This window comes from Ptychodera flava, chromosome 11 (assembly GCF_041260155.1).
Source record: "Ptychodera flava strain L36383 chromosome 11, AS_Pfla_20210202, whole genome shotgun sequence".
Lineage (NCBI taxonomy): Eukaryota > Metazoa > Hemichordata > Enteropneusta > Ptychoderidae > Ptychodera > Ptychodera flava.
In genome coordinates, this window is record NC_091938.1 from 22,741,960 (window position 1) to 22,768,626 (window position 26,667).

General features: G+C 36.2%; 1 protein-coding gene across 3 annotated transcripts in view; it reads left to right on the forward strand.

Annotated features, from left to right (window-relative positions):
• LOC139143844 (alpha-catulin-like) overlaps window positions 1-26,667 on the forward strand; it is a 102,896-nt gene that overhangs the window by 60,933 nt on the left and 15,296 nt on the right. For all 3 annotated transcript variants that reach the window (XM_070714424.1, XM_070714425.1, XM_070714426.1), the window contains exons 2-9: window positions 11,385-11,580; window positions 13,032-13,207; window positions 14,084-14,203; window positions 15,541-15,630; window positions 16,394-16,564; window positions 17,253-17,456; window positions 21,163-21,249; window positions 21,623-21,781. In XM_070714424.1, coding sequence (XP_070570525.1) covers window positions 11,385-11,580; window positions 13,032-13,207; window positions 14,084-14,203; window positions 15,541-15,630; window positions 16,394-16,564; window positions 17,253-17,456; window positions 21,163-21,249; window positions 21,623-21,781 — 1,203 coding nt within the window. The remainder of the gene's footprint in view (window positions 1-11,384; window positions 11,581-13,031; window positions 13,208-14,083; window positions 14,204-15,540; window positions 15,631-16,393; window positions 16,565-17,252; window positions 17,457-21,162; window positions 21,250-21,622; window positions 21,782-26,667) is intronic.

A 26,667-nucleotide genomic window follows, 5' to 3' on the forward strand; every position in this document is an offset into this window, starting at 1 on the left:
TCCTGAAACCGGTGTTTGTTTTTCGTGATCCTTCTCCCATCGTAAATGATGATAGTGTGCGATAATTTCTGGGGTTGATCGCTGCGAGTGTGTTGACGTAGCACAAGCAACGGCTGGAATCAAACCGGAAAATTTGTCGTCGCTTTCTCTTGCAATGCTAGTATTCAGTGCCTCCAAATATGATAAAATGTTTTCTGTGTAATATTCTGTGAAATCATGTCTGTTAACTGAGCAGAATAGGAAAGACAACTGCAGAAATGCATGGATAGAGGGACTGTGGGTCGATCGATATTGCATTATGTGTAAGCTTTACTGTATCACAATCGACTAATCGACTGCAGGTGTGTTGTACCCATACGGTGTCGTACAGGTTGACATTGGGTGTCGTCAATTTGGAATTTTATCAAACATGAACACTGGAATTTAGCTCTTTTTTTTCAATTATATTCAACATCACCAAAAATCAATGGTAAGCTCGTGAATTCGTTTTATTGTGAAATTAATACCGTGAATTTAATCACTGAAAATTGTGCCGTCCGCCGACCGGCCTCGTTAACTGCCTCTACTATTTCTCCTTTCTTATAATTTGTACGAGTGGCCATACTGTTCACAGACTAGCAATTCATTGACTTAAATTCGCTCTATAGGAGATGTAATGTCACAGGATACGCGCAGCTCTTGGAGTCCTTACTCACTCGTTACATTGTTTTCAAGTGCAAGAAAAATCTCGCCACGTGGAAAGAACGTTCCATGCTGTTCTGATCACATTTGCATATATGATCAATGCGCGTTACTGAAGTGAAGCGTCCGAAAATAGGAAACTTGAATGAAAATGAACGAAGAACGATATTTTGTTTCACCATATTTCTAAAACTTAGTTTAGAGCCTAAATTAAAGAATAAACTAGATTACTTGCATTGAAAAGTGGGTAGTTCACATTTTCCTGTCAACATAGTTCCATGTGCAAGCATATGTTTGTGCCCGTGGTATTGAGTGAGTCGTTACAGCCCTGACGTTCCTATCATAGCACCAGCTCGATAAGATAATCGCAACAATGGAAAATTAACACCTTGAGGATTAAAAGTTATCTGTTTGTCACCCGAGTTGGCAGGCAGCAACTCGGGTTTCAGGTACTATCAAAGTTAATGGAGCCTTCCCCTAATGTAAACCACGGCTGCAAGTTTCAAGTATGCAAATGATATGATTGTGACTCAGTTTTAAGAATGAATATTCATGTGCTGTCTGTGAATCACTCTCTCTCTTGAAATTTTACTGTACCACTGGCATAAGATTAACCCTTTGAGCGCCAAAGTCAATTTTTGTCACCTTTATAAAATATACCAAACTCAATATTTTTCAGATTTTTACCAGAGTTTTGATAAAAACCTGTAGCCAACGAAATGTGATATCCATTTGGTCCAAAATTATCAAAAAAATTACAGAAAAATTCATAAAAATTGGTAAAATGTTGCAGTAAAATTTTGGTGGGAAAAATAACAGCACTCAAAGGGTTAAGGTTGGCGGTTTTCACAAAACATTGAGCCATAAAGTCAGTGACTTTAAGAGTGCCTAGTGGCATCAAAGAATCTTCAGAACAGTCGTGACTATGCATGAAAGCAAGGGTATTATGATTTGAAGATTTACCAGGAGAGAAATATCCTCCGAGGCAGATTTGACATTCATCAAAGCTCTTGTAAATGTAAAAGTCGTTCATAAATAGTTGCCATAGTGTTATAGTGTTCGAGGAAAGTGTTTGTGATGAATGCTTTGCAGTCTTTCATCACTCCTGGAATCTTTACAAGTTGTTGAAGAAATGCTGTTTTGCAAAGCTAGGGTCGCATTAATGATTTGTGTCTGCCGTTTACATTTCATAAATTGTTCATAAATTTATGCGCTCACTGAAGCTAAATTCACCCTTTGATGTGCACAGTACCAGAGGAATACCGCTGGACTGGGCAAAATGGAAAATCAAGTCAACTGCATTGACATGGAAGTCAAAGCTGTCATGACTTGAATGCAGAAGGAAAGACTGTGTGTCTCTATATCCACATGTGAATGGTACAGTATACAGTGTTACTTCCTCCTGTTATGTCGTCAAGGTAGAATATATCAGGAACAATTTTCCAGAAGCTCAACTTTTTACAATATCTTTCTGGTTTTCTGCTCATGCGGAATTTTGTGGAGTAAATGAAGTTTTTACATGCGGACTTGTTTTTGTGAAATAAAACAAAATATTATAATTTTTAATCCTTTGATAAGACAAAACATGGGGATAGCTGCCATTTTGAAATCCAAATATTGGTCAAATTTTTGGTAATTTGTTTCTTGACTTTCGTAACAAAAGTTGCAAGGTGACCCTTATTTTCATGATTTTGAAGAGAATGGTTTGAAGTTGAGGAAAGTTTTAAGAAAAAGTTAAAATTACTGAGTTTTCATTAGGCACAATTTGCTGAATATCATAATCAAAAAAATAGTTGGAAACTGCAGTCTACGAGTTGTTCTCAAATACTGCAACGTTTTACGAAACCAACCCACATTTTTTTTTTTCAGTCGTTTGTGTACTTATTGCCAAGATCAGTCTTGCCACAATTCCGTATTCTGTGCTGGTTCTCCCATTCATTTTCCAACATCACCTCGTAGAGATAATTGCAGTTTTCAAGATGAGCAAAGCCTGGGGGGTATCAAGAGGTCACATGCTCAGTAATTACATCATTATTTAAACCATAGCGGTTCATCATTCATGGCGTCCAACGCCATGCACATCCACCGTCTATTGCACAATATTCTCTGATGACACAATTTATATTATCTCCTATCACCGTCCCAGTAATTAGATGCATACCTTATCGCTGTCTCAGTCAACTCGCCACGAGTGCACACGACATCACTGATTAATCACATGAATTATAAACCATAAACCAGATCAGCAAAAAATACCGACATAAATTATGTCATCATATTTGAATTGTAAAAAAGTCACCGTATTGTCTTCACCAGGAAAGAATAATATATTTCAACTATCTTTACCAGCATATTAAATGTTGACCTTCTTGATCTTGAGATACAATTTTGATAATCAGGAAATGCTTTCTTTATTGAATATTGTCATCACCATGGCAACGTGCCTGTGTGAAGTAGATCCATCAAATGGTAAGAAAGAGTGAATTATTTTTGAATGTTTGTCAGTTTTGTTTTCAAATTGCACAAGCTCTCAATCTCATTTCACAAGTACCGGTATTTGAGAACCAAGTTGAGCAGTAATCCTACCAATCCACATGAACACAAAAGATATCATTTCATACATGCTGATTTCTACTGTATGTACAATACGTGGTATTCGTAATACACTTCTGTGAAATAATGCACGCTGTCTATTGGGTGTCGTCAAATCAAGCAGTGCCGATTTTTTGAAGAAGATTGAACGGAAGAAACCAGAGATTGCCTAATATTCATCAATAACAGCTGCTTAATAGGCTGTCGCGAAATTGGCAGATCAGGACCGTTTTGTCAGAATGAGAAGTGACGGCTTCTTAGAAGAGAAAAATTACAATGGCTGAAGACGGTGGAGTCATACCCTCACAGAAAGGATGAATATATTGCTGTATTGAATAGGCTTGTAATGAGAAAAGACAGCCCTACGGTGTACCGATGAAATTCACCATTATCAATAGTCGAAGAAGCCAGAAGAAATATAAAGTTCTATACATGCACACTGTTTGTGCAAAAAGGATGTCTGAGAGACCAGAAGACTTATTGCATTCAATACTCACCAACTGTATCATACAAATGGCCAGAGAATTAGACCGTGGATATTGAATGTTATGAATTGAACTGAATGTATTAAAGTTGTGACATCACTGAAAGCATATTTCTCCATTTTCATTGAATCAGAAAGGATAATTACTGTTATTTTCTGAGCGGCTACGATCATGATGAATGTAGCTCATTTTAATACATCCATAGTAATTGGAGATGAAGGGTGCTACATCTAAAATAAATCAGCTTTCAACAGGTTTACACAAGCATGTTTGAGCCATATCACATTATCAGTGCCAAGTTTCACTGTCCCGTTTGTTGTCATGGGATCAGAATTCATGCAGCCAATAGCATTCAGCTGGTTCATTTTCGCTGATGTTCTTACATGTACAGTCCATGGGTTTAGAAGTTGAAATGAAACAAAAAAAAAGTAAAGCACCGCATTTAACAGATTTCATATCTAGTGAAATTCTGCATCTTTGAATAAAATTTGGATTTGTATCTTTTGTAACAAGATTCAGAGATATATTTGAGTCTTAAACTCTTGCTCAAACTTTCCCCAGGGAAACTTTCAAGTACTGTCTTTAGAACTTGAGAATAAAAATTGGGGGTCACAGTGCAAAGTTTTTAACAGTGGAAACAAATTTCCTTGAATTACCCGATAGTTGAAATTCAAGATGGCCACCATCAGTGTGTTAACTCTATGGGGAAAAGTTAAATTTTCGATTATCACAAAAATAAGCTAGTAAAAACTTACAGTCACCCAGCAAGCTTCAAAATGAGCCACCACAAAGTGGTAGGCCAAAAAGGATTGTAAAAGTTTGAGAATAGCGTTGATCGCGATTTCGGTTTTGTTACTAAATATAGCTGCACGCGCGCGACTTTCGGACAAATACCGGTATGCTGAAATTCAGACAAATTTCGTCGTTGTATGCGCGGCTGTTGTTGCAGCTTGTAGTCTCAGTCATCAATTCATATGAATAAGTGTGACGCTAAATAGCCTTTCTAACACTCGCAGGTTTTATTTTTGTCGTTTATGCGGAAAATGCGGACAAATGTTTATTTATGCATATTAATGAGAGAGATCAGTGACGTCATTTGCGATCAGCGCTATTAAGAAATCTGTCCCCGAGGTGCTTCCACCTAATACCACTGAAGACTAAGTAACCACGCACAGACTATAGGATGACAAACCGCAATCTGTCACTGGAGAAAGTCACCAAGATAATGACCCAAAGTTTCCTAGTAAAATAACCAAGATAATGAAGCAAAGATCCTAGTCAGGTTTACAGAGCTGGAACCATCACACAAAACAATCCATCATATTATGCCAGAAGAATGAAATCCAATATCAATCTCACGGAAGTATACAAATGACTCATGATTGAACAAAGAAAATATCATACAGGCACAGACGGATATGAAAATATTATCGTGGCATTTACTGCATTATGCGATGTATTTTGTTACCTGTTGCATGGCTGTACTTTCAGTGCTGCGTATAAAATTTCAATTTGGTAAATATCCAAAAAGTAAACACCACTGCACAGAAAAGATAAGTACCTGTTGAAATATAAATTAGAAAACTGATATATTTCTGCCTGGAAAAAATACCAGATGGGCAAAATTTCCATTACTGTCATTAAAAAAATATTTAGAGTTTAGACTGTCTTATGGTGCATACCATGCTAAGCAATCTCCATATACAACACGTTTTTAGGCATATTTTAAGTGATCCTGTCAGTCAGTTTGAGGTAGAATATGATTCGGGGACAGATTTGAGATTATTGTTTGAAATTGTGGATGGAGCCTGAATATTACAATGAGTTCTGAAACTGTCCCTGCCAACTATGAGTGTGAATCGTGAGCGTTGTCAATATCATCACGAAATAAAAGTTACAGCTGTGGGCAACATTGAAGTAACCTGTTTCAAAAACACATCCCCACTTAATTGTAATACAAAATACAAAGCCAAACAATAGTTCAAAACACATGTTGCTGGTGAATTTTGACCCAAGCTTGCATGCGGCGTCTCTCACGCACACGAAAACCAAGCATTGATTATTCATAAGCGGCAGGAAAATCTACAGAGATAAGGTAAAAGCGAAATGAGGCACGTTGCCTTGTGAGATGATAAAAATATCACCGCTCAATATCAATTTTTCGGCTCGCGAAAATTCATCGCTGTCCGAATCACGCAGGTGTGTGCGACAAAGGAATAAATTACGAATGATAAAAAAGAAAGGAAAAAGAGACAGACCACAGGGGAGGTTGATGATAAGACTGAAATGAGGACGATTTATACGTTATCACATTTATTGATCCATAAATTTCTAATGTACACACATGTACCTGTCTGATGCATGGAGCACACAGAAGCCGACTCTATAAAAATTCTTATTATTTATACCCTGCACTCCAACTCCACTTAATGTTGCTTAAGGATACAAGTAGCTTTATTAACTGCCTTGTGTTAATAAGCACTAATGATGTACGCTTTATGACTTCGTTATTTCTGCACAATTCTTTTTTGTGTGCTTGCTGTATTTTAAGCCTCAGGGGCTTTTTGGAGTCTTCCCAGCAAATATAGATATCACCAATACAAGTCGTTTTTAAGACACCATATGGATGAGGACACCTGCCTGTGTATGGGAAATGCTACTGAGGTTGGATTTCGATTTTGTAAAAGAAATTGATTTCTTTTATTAGGACACCCATTGTACCAGTACATGTAGTGCTAGACATCTGTAAAAATTTCCAAAAAGTTATGCACTGGAAAATGTGCGACTTAAATGTGTGCATACAGGAAGCGATGTTGTGATACAATATTGTATACAGGCAAAGGATAATCCTCAACATGTTTTTACTAAGTGAGTTCTGTTTTTTTCACATTTGCACTTTGTGATGATAATGTTTATACCTCTACATGTACATTCACCATTTCGCTGTACTGTACTGCAGTGTATAGTTGAAATTCATGCGAGAGAAAATAAATTGCACAACACACACTTCATTACACAAATAAAGACATATGGTAATATACACAAAAAGATCATCCTTGACAAATACATGTAGAATCGTTGATGATATTTGCATTTTGTTTTGGATATTTGAAGCAAAAGAAAAACATTGTCAAATAGTCAATTATGCATTGAGGAAACGTTTCCAAGCACATGCATAAACGCATACACTCAGGGGTTTTTACCGTAACTTTGTGTGTGTGTACATATACCGGTATACATATGTGTACACACACACACACACACACACACACACACACACACACACACACACACACACACACATATATATATATATATATATATATATATATATATATATATATATATATATATATATATATATATATATGATGTACTGTCATCACTCATGACAGAGATATAAAATGTTAATAAAATGAATGGCGTCTGAGCCATCAAAGTCTGCCTCTTTTTTACGAGCCTTCTTCATAAATTTTGTGTAATTATCAAGATTTGACTAATAAAACCTACAAACGCAAACTTTTGAATTGAATGTTCACGTTGGGGTAATATGTCATATTAAGAAACTCGTAAACAAGTAGTGAATATTTCATCCTAATTTCCATAACTATTAGGGTAAGAGTAGGTTTACCATAAAAAAGTTGAATGTCATTGATCTCTATCACATACAAATCATAAATTTCACTCGGGTCATAATTTCCTTGCCCTTGTATCGTATCCCACCCATTACTATAATTGGAATCCTGCAAATAATAACCGTTTATATGAAATCTACTGGAATTGGTTACATCAGCTCACGTTCACTATTATCAAATACACTGTAGTTGAATTTCCGGAATACAAGCTGTTCCTATTTGCAATTATTTTGCAAGCAGAGATCCAATTATATGTAACCATATGGTATGATCACCATGTATGTTTCTGTAATATTGGGACGATTACATGCGTAGGGTAATCAATGGAAATAGTTGTGTTGTCATGGAAGATTTAAACAGAGAAATTCAGGAGCTTGTACCATAGATAAACAGATCAGTAATTTGACATCTTGCACACACACACACACACACACAAACACACACACACATATATATATACATATATATATATATATATATATATATATATATATATATATATATATATATATATATATATATATATATATTTTGAGACTTTGTGATCAAATCAATACGATGATTGAAATATGATGAAATACTCATCCATTGATTCAATCTGACTGACGTTTAGTGATCAAATCATCAGTGTCAACATGTACAGTGATGTTGAAGTTGACACTTTTGCAAAGTTTTACGCACTTCCAGCACCTCTCAAAACACAAAGTGTCACACTTGGCCATACATGTACTTGCCAGATAACACTATAGAGGAAATGGAAATTACCAACTGTGTACCAACTGTGCACAGATAAGCAAAACAGAGTGCATAAGATGTAAGGATCTATATGTAATTTTGAGTTAGTGATTTGTAAAATGGAGTCAACTCTCAGAGTTATCATGAAAACAGAAGTCATATACGTTTGTAAGGTGAATATGAAAAGGCTCCTTGTATTACATTGATTGTGTGAAATAATGATCTAATTAGCATAAACCGTTTAATCAATGCAGTGTTAGTCACGTTATGATCGTTTAATAAGTGGTACTAGTGCATCGGAAAAAAAATTTACACGACAATGTAGGTAGATCGTCTCTCCACGCAGTTTGATGGGTTCTCTTTTTGATTATTGATAAGTGAGTCAGAAGGCGGTGGACTTGCAAGCTGATTCATGGAACTCGGGAGCCAGTCTTTCAAATAAAATGTGTTTTCTCATTTGAAACTTGGTTTCCTTGGGTGAGTCATCTCGCCGATCTGCTTCCCAAGGTGAATAAAGTACAAAAAACCCAGACACGTCTCGCTGACACTCTGTGCATTCAGATGTGTTGAAGTTTGATTTAGTGGAGGACAAATTGATGGCAATTTTCCATGCTGCTGCAGCTCTGCGAAATTGGACATGTTTCAAAAAAAAAAGTGTTTCTGATCAAAGGTATTTCATCAGTTCCCTCGCATTCCGTTTGAATTACTGACCTTGCAGAGTCACAGAGTATAAAGAGAAAAAAAACGTTCCGTGTGAAAGGATTGTGTATATAGACTTGATGAATCACTTGAGTGGGTACATGTATGTAAAACATTTATAGCACAATCTCGGAAACTTCTTTGTGGATCTGCAGAGGGCGAAATTAAATGTGCAAGACATGGCTCAAAATAGTTAACTTTATGTGAACGGCCATCTACCGTACTATTACTCGTACAGAATGTACTATCGCTTCAAGAATGTCTTTTACTTGTGTCAAACAATCACACATGGTTTCACAATATATGTACAGTGCACCAGGTAGCCTTTCTTCTTGTCAGATGTCTGTAGCTCCAAACGTATAATCATCAAGATACTGGTGATGTTGATGATTATGATCATAATGACTGGAATGATAATTATGATCATGGATCTAGGGTGATGGTGATGATCATATTAAATAGTAAATATCATTATCATCATCAACTCTGTCACAGTCATCTCCATGATTGTCACCATCATTGACATCATCATCAGCATCATCATCATCATCATCATCATCATCGTCATCATCATCATCACAATCATCACATTCATCATCATCATCTCAATAAATCCATCCCCCATTAATCACAAGCCCATTGATTTTTGTCACATTTTCCCATAAATTGTGTACATTGTAACTTTGTATGTACTTGGTAAATAGCGAAGGCAGAAATGCATACAACTTTACATTAGTGTCTATCACTAGGTTAGTACATGTATGCTAGTCAGAATCTGCACAAATCTTCCACCCAGCATTCTGTACCGATAGTTCAAAATGCCCTTAGCACCAAGCAATCACTTAGCTGTCTCTAATATACCGGTAGCTGTCTCTGATATGTAACATATCGCGTGCCAAAATCTTAAAACACACAAAGTTTCAAGGAATTTCACTAACTCTTGGCAATTTGAACTGTTCCTTTGAAGGACAAGTATGCCGGAAAAGATGTGGACTTTCTCCTGAACAATTTACAAATCCCTATCTTCTGTCATACTAAAAATCATACAGAAATGTCTGCAAAAATGTTATGCCTGAAGACATGATGGGAAATAAATACCCATGTACATGCATGGGGTTTTATTTATACTGCGCTTTATATTGTTTCTGTGTAAGAGTTAACGATAACGCTACCCCAGATGCCAAGCCATTATTAATTTTATTTTCGTTGAAATACCACCTGCCCAGTCTCTCTTTCAAATGAGTCAGGATACTGGTATTTCGTTCTGTTGTAGTACCGTCAACAAAATGTGCTTGTGGTAGAATATGTAGAAATCATCTTATAAAAAGTACGGGTTGCCAGTTTGTGACTGAGCAGTCAGCATTACTGTTTCATTGAAACTGTTCACAGTGATGCTTTTCATGAGATCCGCCGCAGTGTATAGAAACCATATGGCACCTGGCTTTTTTTGCTGAAGGGTATTTGTTGCGCTTTTTTCTCCCTCTAAACAGTAGAGGCATTGAAATTTGTCAACACTGGCAAAATACACCAGACTTTGCTCGCTTGCGTCGCTGATAAACTGTTTTGACTCTCTCAGACTCGCCGTTCAGCTCATTTTCACAACCGAGTCTTTGTTCAGTTTTCATTTAAACTCTCGTTATCACCAAATCGCATAGATATTCTATCTGTATTACCTCACTTTGCAGCCGAGCACGAATGGCCTCGCACTTCCTAAGGCGACTCCTTGAAATCCACCCTCAGCGCTTCTTATTGCGAGAGCGCATTCTTTTACAAATGAAGATTGATGATATTATCCCAGTGCTGATGAACATAGAGTTGCAAGATGCACAAAGCAGATTTTGATTGACACACTCAGTCCAGGGAATTGCTTTCCTGGAAAATAAGTATCGTAGATCCAGACATTTTTGTCTCAGGGAAGGACAATGAAGTGAACTTAAGTGCCCTGTTGACCTTATGTTGACCTTACATGAGAAGTTATTAAATCAATTACTTTTACAGTTCACATATACTGGGGAAGAAAGAAAGAAAGAAAGATATATATATAGAAGAAAGAATATATATATATATATATATATATATATATATATATATATATATATATATATATATATATATATATATATATATATATATATATATGTATATTAAAAGAAATCAATTTTAGGGAATTAATATCCGACATGTATATGAAATCATTTATGTCTCGTGGATAGTATGAGTGTCAGAAAAAAGTATTACTCTCGTAGGACATTTCAGTGTTGTGTATCAGACCTGACAACAAAGTGTGGCTTATTCATGTTTGGGTCATGTTGTTCAGCCAGAATCACAGAATCACAAAGATACTGTAGCACACATTGTTAAAACTTGCGACTGTTTGCGTTTATATAATTCAATGGTAATAGTGATGAATAAACATAATGATGATATGTAATTGAACAAGATATAATATCGACCAAAACCCAAAGTCTATGCAAGATAAACTTAAAGTCTCAGCATTTGATTTCTGCCGCATGCAGAAGCTTTCTCATATTCATAAATTTTCTTTCGTTAATTTCAGATAACCACGCTGGTCAACCACAAAGAAAAAGCCAAGAAATCAGAAAAGGCCACCAAGGCGGTGGTGGACGTGGGACAAGCGGTGAACATAGCCGTGGAGAGGTTTGTGCGGGTTGGTGAGGCCATCGCCATCGATGATGAAAATGCTGATATCAAAGATGAAATGCTGGATGCTTGCAAGGAAGCAAGGACAGCTGGCAAGTTCTGTTACTTGTATTTTTGTTATTGGTTGACACATATGATGCAAGATTTTTGGCAAATTTGTAAAGAGGCCCACTGCATAAGTCGTAATGAATTAAAATGAAATCTTTTATCTTCCTGGGGAATTATACACTGTGTCATGAAATTAAATTTAAAAAATCTGTGAAAAGGTCTTGAATGATTTCCTGTATGTTTACTATTACTTTAAAGGAACAGAGTTGCAATATTTGCAAATTATTTTGGATTATTTGTGTTTCCTATTCACACCTCTTCATGTTGTTCTGCTCACTGAATAATGCTATTTTGTCAGTCGTCGGATCTCTGCTCCCTCCCTGCTTGTACATGTAGGTCATGTGGCAATAAATGCTTCAACGACATAATTTATGGTATATCGTAGAATTTCTGTCATCAGACAGGGTTTGAGTTGAGCTCTGACGATTTAAAAAATTCAACATGTTTCAGCATTAAAGCAGAACAACATAGAACAAAAATAACCAATGTAATTTGAAAAGATAATGACTTTGTCCCTTTAAGCTCAGTGATCCTTATGCTCACCGTGTTATTTTGGAGATCTTAATCTTTTGTGTGCTGTAATTTTTTGCCAAAAAATTTTAGTGCAACATTTTACTGATTTTTTAATGAATTTTTTTGTAATTTTTTGGATAATTTTGGACCAAATGGATACAACTTTGCATTGGCTACAGCATTTGATCAATATTTTGGAAAAAATCTGAAAAAATTTGTCAAGGTGTGAAAAAAAATTGTTTAGCTTATATTTTATAAAGGCAACAGAAATGGACTTTGGCAATTTTTTGGCAAATTTTAGCAGATTTTGAAGCTCTCTTTATCTTGTTTTAAAGTGACACTATCTATTTGATGGTTGTGTCATTTAGGTTTGAACTGCATTCAAGCCTAGCATACCAACTAGCTTGTATGTTGTAACTCATGTTTTAGGAATGTAATCTTAAAAAGCACTGGACAGACACTAAAGAATGTTGAAAATGCATACAACGCCTCATTCTAGTGTCATCTCAATTATCAAGAAAGTTGACGGCATGATAAACATCACTCCCTCAGAGATTTCTGTGCATTTGTAAGTCACAAAGGCCATGTGTAGGTTGGTACGGAAATTTGACAAATGTACTTACACATGCAAAGATATGTCTTAAGGTGATTGGGGGTCCAAAATGTTGAATGTCATTTGTGAGATGTTGAGGAAGATAGGTCTGACATTTGAAGAGATAGAGAGAAATGTGATGTAGAGATTTCCAGTTTGTTGAAAACATGTGAGCACAGAGGGAGATCAGCGAGGAAGTGATGTGCAGTCCTATCAAATGATTACTTTCACTTTGTATATAACTTGGGGGAACTTGATGAAAATTACTTGCGATCACTGATAATATTTACCGACTTAATGAAAATTTGGCTTCCTTAATTGCAATTTCAGGTCAAAATATTGCAAAATTAACCGACGTTCAGTATGATGAGGCCGGCCAGCCGGTCAATTACACGGAGAAGAGCGCCATGGTGAGGGCGGCGCGAGGCCTTCTATCGGCAGTTACCAGGGTATTGCTATTGGCTGATAGGGTTGTCGTCAAACAGTTATTAAAGGCCAAAGATAAGGTGAGGATTCTCGTTAGAAAAGTACGGGACATCAAACAGTTGTGATTATACTCGTAGGGAATTAGCTCAGTGACATCGTTTTGTAAAAAATGAAAAAGTGTACATTTAGACTCCGTTCACCAAATGTTAGTTTTTCCAAAATTGATTTCATCATCAATATGATATCAAAACTTGTGTAACTTTTTAGCGATGCAGTCTCTAAGCAATAAAATTTTGATCAATGGAAATAAATAAAATTGATTTTTCATTCGCCAATTTCTCAAACTATGAAGTCAATAGTATGGATGATATTGCAACTAGGAACCTATAGAAGCAATTTCTAAAAAATATTAATAATCAGGACATGTACCGGTACTTTGCTAAGGCCAAAGAAAAAAATTGTGCTGTTCCGATAAACCCACCTACCCTATTTTTTTACCTGCCGACCCTAAACTTTTGAGAGCTATATATACACAAAAGTAAAAAAACGAAAGAAAAAACCCGAAAAAAACAAAAAAAAGTAAAAAAACAAAGAAAAAACCCGTAAAATCATGGTTCGTTACCTGGCATTTGATTTTTGCTTGAACGAGGATGTCTTTTATGTTTTTTTCCTTTTATATGTATGATACATTTTTCTGGAAATGTTGTGGCCAGTGTTTGATCGCACTGAACCTCTGAAAAGTGCATATTTAAAAATAAAAATATTTTGGAAAAAAAAATCCTGCTGACCTACCTACCCTATTTTTGAAAACCATGTTATCGGAACAGCATAATTTATTTTTTTTTGGCCTAACTTCTAAAATTTGACTTGACAATATATAGAATATTGAAGATTTTTGATCTTTAAAACTGACATTAAATTAAATCTTCACAATATTTGATCACTTGACTTTGTAGGTATCAGCGAGTCTCAACAAACTAGAGTTGGTTGGTAACTTCACCGACTTTGTCCAGGCGTTCAGTCAGTTTGGTAGTGAGATGGTGGAACTTGCACACCTTACAGGAGACCGACAAAATGTGAGTCAATGCAGAAAAGAATTTGCTGTGAAAATTTGGAAAAATGCAAATTCAATCAACACAAGTTGAAGCCCGATTCTGCAGGGGTTCAGTCATAGAGCGCCCTCAAGTGGCCATTATGTCAATATTAATTTGGTCCCACTGTACAAAAAAAAATGTCAGTTTTGTGCTGCACTCCATGGGAATATGAAGTCATAAATAACATTCTGTGGTATTCAGATTGCCCTGAAATTACATGTTATCAGAAAGTACATAATATTTAAAAAAAATGAATCTGATAATTTTTCTGTTGCTTGGATTGATGGTGCCATGACTTGAGTGCAGCCAGGCTTTATAGTTTGTCCTTGCTCAGGTTATGTCTCGTAAAAGTTGATCGTATCTCATCTTTACCGCAGACAGCAGTCTTTGCCTGGGGCCCAATGTCTAGCTACCTGTTAATTCGTCAGATAATACACGTCAAATCAACCTGATTCTTATCTATTTGAAACCAACTCATGTCTTATCTATTTGAAACCAACTCATGGCCAGGGGGGATTTGAGGAAGACTCCCCCCCAAGCACTTGTGATTGAAATCTGAAATGAGGATTTAATCACCAGCGCTGGTGCCACTCACAAGGTGTGAAGATAAACACTGTGATGAGGTGACCACGTCAACACGGCTGAGTTTAATGGGTGTGAAAATCTCCAACCCACACGCTGTGTGTGTTCCCAGTGGTATAATCTGCATATCATGTAACACTAAAAAATCCCATAGCGTTTTCATTTCAGTGAAAGATTATCCACATTCTTTATATCAATATTTCTCTATGACTTCAAGGAGAGGAAGCTTAACCCTTCTACCCCCTCAGTTCACAGTGTAGAGGTCCAGCTTACAGGTTGAAAATAACAAGGTTTTGCCAAACCAATTTGAAATTGGGGCTAAAGTGTATTACAGAGTGAAGTTGATGACGAGAAAAAAATGGACATCTTTTCAAACCAAAGTTTTTTCTTTCTGTTAGACTGACAACACACAAAAATATCTAGCCTTGTTGCATCAACATGGCATGTTAACGTTGGGTTCATATTTCCTGCAAAGAAATTATTCTGACCGGCTGGCTGAAAATCTTGTCTTTACAATTCTTTGCTATCATTATTTTGCTCTCAACTCACTTTTGATTGGTGTTTTCATACTTTAAAGCACATTCCCTCCACACGCGTTTAAAGGTTTGACATGGTTACAGGGAGATGGAACGATGGTGATGGAATGGGTCATTCAGAATTAAATTTGCAAGTACTTTATGTGCATAAACCGCAATCTCTCCAATATTTTCTCTGTTTCACGCCTTTTTTCATGGCAGGATCTCAAAGATGAGAAACTCAGGGCCAAAATGGGCGCAGCGAGAGCCGTCCTAGAGAAATCCACCATGATGCTACTCACCTCATGCAAGGTAAATGACCTACATGTACTCCCAAGTGATCTGTCTGCCATGTGTTGGTGAACAGCCCCCTCCCAAAAGACAAGATTGATGCTACTACATTAAAAAAGACACCAATTTTTATCATGTGTGTAGGGGATACCTTTGTAAAGGTGGCCATTAATCTTTTTGTATGAACTCACTTTTTCTCAAACCATTTCACTGGTCCATAAACACAACTTCATATCCCCCTGTATGCTAAACTATGAAAGTCCTTCATAGTACTTTTTATACCGGTATGTAAGCCTACAGGAAAGTCCTCGAAAAGTTTTGGAAATTAAACTGAATCCTTGAAAGTCAAAATCTCAAAATGATTGGTCACAATATTATAAACTTGATATGTAAAATTATATATAATAATGACATATATTAAAAGTGATACTTAGAAAATCCTATTGAAGACCTCAAAATTGCTGAAAAAGTCCTCAAAATTCCATTTTAAATGAAAATGATATGTAAAATTGTATATAAAAATGACATATAGTAAGAATGATACTTTGAAAATCCTAGTTTGGACCTCAAAATTGCTGAAAAAATCCTTAATATTCTTTGAATTTTAAGTGAGTTTAAGTTTATGGACCATGATTTTATTTTCACAAGAGAAAATATCACAGTTTTTGTATGGACATTGTAAATCTTATATCAGTAACTGTGTTTTGACCAAACTTCATAAAAAACCTCATAAGAGGATTATCACACCTTAAGTGTAATAATTCACCTTTCTCTGGCCTGACAGACGTGTCTTCGGCATCCAGACTGCGAGTCTGCCAAAGAGAACCGTGACGGCGTCTTCAGTCACATGAGGCGAGCGTTGGACATGATCTACTCGGTCGTCATGGACGACCAAACCCGGCAAAATGGACCTTCTACACCACTTATTATGCACAACATACTTAAAGATTTCACGGTGAGTTGCTTTGCAAGTTTTGCACCACAAGTCCCCTCGCCTGTTCTATGCAGTACTGTGAAGATACAAGCTTGAGTTTTTGCAGCCTCCAATGCAGCTATTTCCCTCTCATTTATAGTTTTACATGCAATAACTTCTTTTATGTTTGAACGTCAATGAGGACTGTGGATATCAAACGTTGAATTTTGGCAGCTGTCAAGAGAATGAAACTGCCATATTAATGCATCGGATCTTCAATATTTCTCATGAAAGTGGCAGAACATGCAGCTCCGTCAGTGTTTAAGATTTTATCCTTCAACAATCTTGTCTCAACTTGCATGTTGTAGTTTGTAGTATGATGATAGGTTGTAGTCTTGTGTTGCATCATGTTTTGTCTTCAATTTCTGTTGATTATCTGCTGTGAATAAGTTCGCATATTTTCTGAGTTCATTAAAGTTGCCATATGAAAATGAATATTCTGCGATCTTACTAAGGTAGCCATGTTTGCCTTTGTGTAGATTTCATTGCTGATTATTATTCAATATATATTTTTTAAAGTTTCTCCTAGCCTCTCAGCAGAAAGTATTCTTTGCTGGCCACAGTTTGTCCGCAAACTCTGCTTCATTTTCTGTCTTCAAAACAAACAGATAATGGAATGGCCCGATTCCATGCATGAGCTGATGATAATGCACGGCTTGTATCTTCGCAGGATCTTGTTGAATCGTCACGAGTCACGCAAGCCGATGCCCCGAGCAGGGATAAATTAGTCCGTGCCTTAGACCAAATCATCGATGCAACCCAAGATTTCACAGATTCTGCCTACACTTCTCACGAGCACCGAGAGAAAATCTTGTCCTACTGCGACAAGGCTAAGATGGAGTTGCACACGTTAGCAAAGTTAGGGGTGACAATTGTAAGTATCCTTGTAGAGAGACAGTAACATGGGCCTGCCTAGCAAAGATTTGCTGAATGTAAACTGCTATTTTGAGATATTGTCGTGAGCTTTCACGAATGCTTGGTTTCCACTTTTGTATCGATATAAAGTGAGGCTTTTTCCACTTTTTTTTTACAAATCTCTTTCTTTCACACCGATAAATAAGTAAATTTCATGACTAAAACGATCTTTATTTTGTTGTTAATTATCAGCATTTTAAATAATGATAAAAAATATGTATTATTATGGTGGATATTTTCTCACCCAAGAGGGCCGGGTACTGGGTCAGAGTTTCTGGTCAAGTTAGACAGTCTAAAATCCTCATTTTGCAGCTGTGGGCCATGTAAAGGAATTTTTCATAAATGTGAAAATTTAATTACATCGTAAAATACAAGTAAAACGTCCAAAGCAACAGTCTAGTCAAAAATCATAACAAAAGAGCTACCGAAATCCATATCAAATCATCACTCAATACAGATGACAATGGAACATGAACGAATCTAAATTTGAATGTTTGTATGCTCACTGAGTATAGAATACTGTGTCATAGAACACATGACAGCCTAAAGTTAAAAATGACACCAACATATTATGGCGTCGACTGATTTTAATATGGGATTCTGCCTATGTTGATGGACACTTTTCAGTCAGTGCATACTTTTATTTGCTGGACAGTAGAATTAATACTTGACAGGAATTTCTCAATAATATACTACCAGTAATGCTCGTCAAAAGGAAAAGAGTTTTAGAGCCATCAAAAAACATTTAGGAAAGTCAATTTTAATCTTTTGGATGTGCTTTGAATATTCTCACCAAAGTTTTGTGTTTGTTTGTTTTTGAAATTCATGCAGATGTCATTTATACTAAAATAGTAGCGCGAGGGTCAATTTTACATCTCCCGAGGCAGTCATTGAATTCTTAGGAAACAAACATTAATGACCTGAGTGATAGCGTCGTTGTTCCCGTTGTGTGCATCATTGAGAGGAAACAAAGGAGAAATAAAAGGAAAAATACAATAGAAAGAAAAAATATTCCTGTCAAATCTATAAAAGGCATGATTTAGAGAGTTTGAGTAAAGAACAAAAGGTCGTATGAAATAGAAACTTATAGTTGATACCTAAGCTAATGACACGTAGTTGTAATATGTGTATGTCATAGCACAAAGACACTAAATGCAGTACATTTTTAAGTACAGATACGATTGCATACACATACTTATTGCATGCCTCATATATTGAACGCCATTAGCTCAATAGGATTCAATAGTAACTTGTTGGTGATGTAGCAGGCTGCACAGACATCATTTCAGTGAAAGTGCACCGGAACGTTTTTCAACACGACTACTTTGGGATTTAGTGATGATCAAATTACATATTTTTGATTGGAAATACTGTTTTTACAAAATTATGCATAAAAAACCCACAAATTGCATAACAGTAATTAGATATCAATGCACCATTTGACAAAGAAAATTGTTCTATTTCTTCAATGGATTTTTGTCAAACGTGGAAATACAGCATATGATTGTTATTTACCTGTAAACATGTAAATGCCTGCCTTAGCCATTAACATATGAATAGAGTATTTTTATTTCATTATATTATTATATTATCTGTATCTTTGTTTGGTTTGGAAATACAGTTTCTTGTTCTCCCACCTGTAAAGTCTTATCGAAATTCCCAGAGTTCAATTTGTTGATCAAGCCTCTGAGTATGGTATGCCCAATGTAATAGTTGAAATTTAAATATTAGTCCACATGAGAAATTTTTTTTGTCAACAGTAACATTGCCAAGTGTACAGTATTGGTTGTGGCTGCATGGCTAATATCTTCAGGAAATGAAATATACACTTTGAAGGAATAAAAATAATAAAACTTTTCCGATTATGAAATTGCCAAATTAATTTCCAGTGCCAACTGATATGAGCCATCAGAGTGTAGTCTGTTTATTATAAAGGACATTACCTAATAAATTCAAAGTTCTTTCCAATGTTTTTTATCGTGTGCTGAATGAACAAAATGAACATCATTTTATTTTGAATCATAAAAATAAAAAAATTCCAATAATTTAGCCACTAGTTTGATAGATTTACTTCATATTTTTGTGACATATAATGTCATGTTCCTTCATCATCTGACCTGTACAACTAATGCATAATACAGTCGTGATTTTAGCCCCGGAGCTTGATACAGTCGTGATTTCAACTCGGAGCCCACGGCTCATCACAATTCACATTTTATTGAATTTCTCGGCTTTATGTCAGCTCTTAAAAAATGTTGTGACATCAATCAGCATTTATTAGAATTCCTAGAGGCATTGGCCATACTAATGATGTGAAAAGATTGATAAGCCAGGTCTTGTGTTTGTGCATTTTACATTTTAAAGGTCTTTGGTAAAATATAATGGGAAATCTCTACAGTGTGCAGGGAAAATAATTTTTTCTTTGGGTTGAGAGTATTCACTTGAAGCTCACGTGTCAACAAATGTGCTAATAGTCTAGAACCTAGCTGTTTGTTTCAGACTATGTGGTTTTAGGCTGAAAGAGTTTGGATTCGGTGGTTTTAGGCTCGTAGAATGGAAAATCCGTAACAAGAGTCTAGGCCTTTCTGTGCATGGTAACAACAAAGTGACATAGTTGGGGGCTTTCAAGTGAAAGCAAAACATTTTTTTTCCAGACGGCGGTGTCTGTTTTCTCAGAGAAATTCAGAAAAAAAAAATTCGCTTTTTTCCCCTACGTAAGCCTAACTCCAGATATTCAATACTACCTATGGTTGTGCTCATTATAGGAACATCCGTGACATTTTATCTTGCCATTTGGCAACCGAGTGTAATTCCATAATTAGGCAGAGCTATCTCATTTCCTGACAAATTTAAGCCACCGCGGAGGAAAAAAGCTCAGCAAATTGTTGTCCTCTGTCTCTTTTATGACGCAAGGGGGTCACAATAATTGCTTGGAAATGGCTCGGTTTGTGTAACAGGAATAAAGCCAATAATAAGGGGTAGTTAACCATTATAGGTAGTCAGTACACCGGATTACCAAATTCATGTACACAACACTGCAAAGTCTGCGTCTAAGCTTTCGCAGCATCCTGTTTGTTCCTCAATCTTTTTTTAAGTCGAGCGTTTTATATCTTGTGTGACAGATGTTGAGTTTTTGTCTGTAGGCTGATACTGTAATATATTTTGCCTCCAGCAAATGCTGTTCTACGTTCTGTAGGCAAAGTAGAATAAAGTTCTTATAACTCAGATATCCCTATTTTTACTCACCTACTGGTAATTTTTTTTTTCATTTTTTCCTAAATTATGGTATTATTTCATCCTAATTTTTTCATTTTCATTTTGTCCTGTACAAAAAGCTAGTTCATGGTCAGCTAATTCTGTTTCCATATTCCGGATGATAGTTACAGGAAACATTTGTGTTGGACTCAGAAGATTGAAAAAAAGAATCAGTAAAATTAGCTATTTCCTTCAAATTTGTCCGCCACTAATCCCACAAAGTCAATAATTTTGTAGTCTGTATTCGCAGGCAACATTTTGTCATTTTTTAGCTATAGGAGGTTTCCCCAAACTCAAAATATGTGCTCCAAAATTACATACAGCAGTGGAAAATATTGTCTGACATTTTCATTAGTCATATCTGATAACTGTTCTCTCTCTCTCTCTCTCTCTCTCTCTCTCTCTCCCAGGAAAAGAATGAATGCATGTACCCAACTGAAGATCTGGAAACAGCTATCATCAAAATGTGCAAGATAACCCAGGACCTCAAGAAACAGGTAACTAGTCACCTCTCTAAGTTGCAACAATTTTCCCTCCATTTTGTTTTTGTAGTAAAATTACATGGAAATGGTTTTGTATGCTATGAATTTTCTGGCTCCCGTTTGTTACTTTGCCATTATCGGCAGTGTAACTGATTTAGTGAGTGAGAAAGCTTGCTAGTAAGTAAGCTCTGTTCCTGTCATCAACCAATTATGTTTCAATTCTTCAAAATACAATATGTTGTACTGGCAATCGCTTTGTGTTCAGTCATGGAGGTAGTAGAGATGGTTCAGTTAACCATCAGTCTGCTGGTAGAATCTAACATAGCGCCCTCTAAGGGTCAACATCTCATGTTACTTTGTCTGTTTAATTCTGGATTTGCTTCAACAGTTACAAGACACAGCCTTAGACCAAGCCTCAGAGATCTTCCAAAACAACGAAGACCATGATTTGTTGACAACTTTGAAGAACGGCGGGGTGGCTGGAGATCTAGACAAAGTGGAAGAATATTCTTTGAAGTTTTCAGAGCACACAGAGCAGCTACAAGAAGTGAGTACATAAGAAAACTATCACAGTACTTCCTAGCTTCATTGTACTCTGGGAAAGGTGCATCTTGTAAAAACGTGAATAAACCAACATTGTCCTCATCATTGGCTTCTTATAACTGTTTAATGTGTAAGTCATAACATCTTGTTCTACCTCAAAAAAGATGTTTAAATGCCAAGTGTTCACCTTGTCAACACAGCCTTTACATTTGTAATGTCCAAGGTTTTTATTGCTAGTCTGGCGGACAGTTTATTTTCAATAGTAGCAATGCATTTTGTACTTGATGAGTTGTTTTGGTTTGTGTCCTGTGGGTTAGATTAGTATACCGGTATGTCCTGTGGGTTAGATTGGTGTGTCCTGTGGGTCTGATTGACATGTGTGCTGTAGGTCAGATTGGTGTATGTCCTTTGGGTCAGGTTGGTGTATGTCACGTGGGTTAGATCAGCATATGTCCTGTGGGTCAGATTGGTATGTCCTGTGGGTTAGATTGGTATGTCCTGTGGGTCAGATTGGTATGTCCTGTGGGTTAGATTGGTGTGTCCTGTGGGTCTGATTGACATGTGTGCTGTAGGTCAGACTGGTGTATGTCACGTGGGTCAGGTTATGTGTCTGGTGGATCAGATTGGCATATGTCAGATAGGTACACTTCATACAGATGATTATACACATGCCTTTGGTTGGGAGGCCAGCAGGTCGCCCAAGACGTGCTGAATTGACACTCAATCACCAGTGACTTAGTCATGTTCAAAATTGAAAAACATCGATAACGGGAAAGAAAATTGTGGAAAAAGATACATGAGGCTAAAAATTAAAAATGCAGCTATTCTCTCATATGTTTTTTATTTCTTTATATGAACTACTTACTTTTTGAATAAACTGCAAAATTGAGCTAGAAACGGTACCGGGAACGGCGATCTGAAACATGGCAGCACCTAATATTTACATCGCTGATTTTGAAACGCATTTTTGAAGGTGAGCCAATCAAAACATCCCTTACATCGAATACTCATTTGAAAGCCCAGATCTCGCTCTTTCTCGCGATATAAGGTTCTTCACCAACATAGGGCAGTGTATATGACCAAATCCGAGACAAAAAATTGAGAGAGATTTTTCCGAGACCTAACCCGACCAACTCTCAGTGAAACGTCCTCTAGTACTTTTTTGATTTTGAACAGCTCACGTATTTATTGATGGAGATATTGACCACGCTTCACAGTAAGTGAGGCTACCCACAATTCTCCATGATCCGTACACACGGAGATCACTCATTGAACTGGAGCAAATTTCTTCTGTACACAGAACAGCTCGGTCCATATATCAAAATTCTGGGACCATAGTTTTGATAATCATAATTCTCTAATTTCTCACGGTGAATTATAATGAGAAGATCAATCCCTTTTGTGCAGAGGAGATAGTAATTTTGTGATTTTGTCAACATAGATTTTTGACAGCCATACACAATATTTTCAAGGAAACTAAGGGAATAAGTTGCATCTGTGTTGGCAAAAGAAAGGGTATTGATTTTTTACCTTCTCGTGTCTATTTATAGACAGAGAAGGTATTAGAGTTGAAAAACCAGTATGCTGGTGTCAACTCCTTCCGTCTGTCAATACTTCCGTCTGTCAAGATCCGTTGACGTTATGTCATTGTGATGGGTCATATCATAAACTGGTGGGGGTGTTCATGGTTCAGGTTGAGGTGCAGGAGAACGATTTTGAGCTGTGACAAAAATCAAAAGGGACTTAGCGGCATAGCCACAGTATTAAGCCTTTCTCCAAGGTTTCTTAGTTGACTACAATCTATTACAGACTACTGAGCTGACGTTAGGTGTACTCACTTTGTGTTTGCTCACTCTGTGAGCGCTAGTGTTTGGTACTGAGTTGCGTGGATATCCCCTCATGGCCTCACGTGATCTGGGCCTGTTGCATAATCTGCAGAGATGATCATGTGCCTCCGAGTCTGAAAACTGTCATTGTGTAAGCCTGTCGGCATTTTCCTTGCATTTTTTCTCATTAATTTTGCAAAATATCGGCGAGTACCTCAATATTTCAAGATAACCCTTTCTTCCCAATCGTTTCCTGGAGTTTCAGAGTCATATGAACGAAAATGAGTGAAAGTTTTAGACAGGAAAATCGGACGTCGGCCATGTTCAATGTTTACAGTACAATCAGAAGTTTAAGTGGAGGAATTAACCAACAAACACAGGAGTGTTCATGATGCCCGCCCTCTAGAGGCAGACCCTCCTATATGAAGTACCACATTTGATGCTTGTGGAAAGCTTGACCACACAATGGAGCATTTAAACTTTTAGAAAATGACAAACTGAATAAGAAGGTATTCAGAAAATGTCAAATACTGAGGAAAAAATGCGCAAATATTCAAATAAACAGGTTAACTGATTGGTCAGCTATAAAAAACAATGAAAATGTTTATGATCAAAAATTTTTGCGATGCGCACATTTTAACAAATACAGAAATTATTAACATTATAAATATAAGACCAAACTATTTTTTCAGGGATGGGACAGGTTGGAAATGAGGGGTGAGAGACAAAGGCACTCCTATTGCTGCATGTGGATGCAGCCACACCATTTCATTTACAGCATACTTATTCACAGTGTTGTGTTCAAGTTCCATATTGTACTGACTGTCATACAAGGATAACATAAGCAAATCAAATCAAATTAGAAAAGGATCAATGCTGTTGTGTGGATTTTGCTGAACATGGCTGATATTTCGCCCTATATATTTGGTATCCAGCAAAGGCATATTTTGATGTAAAGTCAAAATTAACACTACATTGCTGACAATATATTTTACCGTTTCTGCATGAATTTTTCTTTTTAAATTATAGTATATTAGTACTTCAAACAGATTAACAGTTATCGTGATGTCAACCCATAATTTTACATCACAAAGACTGTAATTCTGCCAATTTTTTTTGTTTTTCAGTCATTTTATAAATTTTGCACTGCACAAGATGATTGAACAAATTGCAATGTTTGAATTTGTAAACTCAAAGAATAAAAATCCTTTGGTCACAAATTAAATTATTTTTTGAAAAGAAATTTACTCTTAAACACTTTTAGCATATATTCTTTACACGGTCATGTATTTCAAGGAAAATATGCCTATTAAAAACAGTAATTTCTTCACTTTCAATTTTTAGCTCCGCTGTCAGCGACGCGGAGCTTATCAAATAGGTTGATTTTCCGTCGTCGTCCGTCGTCGTCCGTCGTCGTCGTCGTCCGTCGTCCGTCGTCGTCCGTCAACAATTGCCTTCTCCTCTGAAACCGCAAGTCCAATTGCTTTGAAATTTTATATGCAGTTCACTTAAGGTGACCTCACTTCAGTTTGTTCAAATCGTGGTGAAATTTGCATATTTGTATTTTTGGGGCATTTTTTGGTGTTTTTGGTAAAAAAATCTCCTTCTCTGAAACCGCTTGTCCGATTGCTTTGAAATTTGATATGCAGTTTGCTTAGGGTGACTTCAGTCAGATTTCTTCAAATCGTGGCGAAATTTGCATATTTGTATTTTTAAGGCAATTTTTGTCATTTCTGGTAAAAAAATCTTTAAAAATCTTCTTCTTCAAAACTGCCAGTCAGATAGCTTTGATATTTGGTACATAGGTCCCTAGGGATGATCTATATCAGATTTGTTCAAATTGTGCAGAAATATGCAAATTTGCATTTTTAAGGCAATTTTTGCCATTTTTGTCAAAAAATTTATTTCTCAAAAAGTACTGGTCTGATAGTTTTGAAATTTGGTATACAGGTTTCTATCGATGAACTAAGTAATATGTATTGAATTTCTGATGAAATCTGTAATTTTGTATTTTAAGGGCAATTTTTGCCATTTTTGGTCAAAAAATGTGTATTTCCAAAACTACTCATCTGATAGCTTTGAAATTTGGTATACAGGTTCCTACAGATTAACTATATGATAGTTATTGAAATTATGATGAAATCTACAATTTTGTAATTTTGGGGCAATTTTTACCAGTTTTGGTCAAAAAATGTGTATTTCCAAAACTACTCATCCGATAGCTTTGAAATTTGGTGTACAGGTTCCTACAGATAACTAAATGATAATTATTGAAATTATGATGAAATCTGCAATTTTGTAATTTTGGGGCAATTTTTGCCATTTTTGGTCAAAACATGTGTTTCTCAAAAAGTACTGGTCTGATAGCTTTGAAATTTGGTATACAGGTTTCTACAGATGAGCTAAGTAATATATATTGAATTTCTGATGAAATCTGTAATTTTGTATTTTTGGGGCAATTTTTGCCATTTTTGGTCAAAAAATGTGTATATTCAAAACTACTCATCTGATAGCTTTGAAATTTGGTATACAGGTTTCCATAGATGAACTTAATGATATTTATTGAAATAATGATGAAATCTGCAATTTTGAATTTTTGGGGCAATTCTTCCTATTTTTGGTCAAAAAATGCGTTTCAAAAAAGTACTAATGAACTAAATTTGATCTTTTGAAATTATGATGAAATCTGCAATTTTTACTTTTGGGGGCAATTGTTGCCATTTTGGTCAAAAAATTTATTCTCAAAAACTACTCATCAGATAGCTTTGGTTGACATGCTCTTTGGGATGATCCTATGTGATACATTCAAAGTATGATGAAATCTTCAATTGCGTATTTTTGCAGCTTATTTTAGCCACTTTTTTCTGGCCACTGCATCGAGCTATCAAAGATTTCCACCCTTCTTCATCAACATGTGTCAAAAATAGTTATTCTCTACATAAACACAGCGGAGCTATATCGGCCGCTAGGTCGCTTGTTTTTCAATACTATGACAATTATCAGCCATGAGGTTATACAAACACAAGACCAGATAGGCGTTTTTCATCATTTCCACAGGACTCTT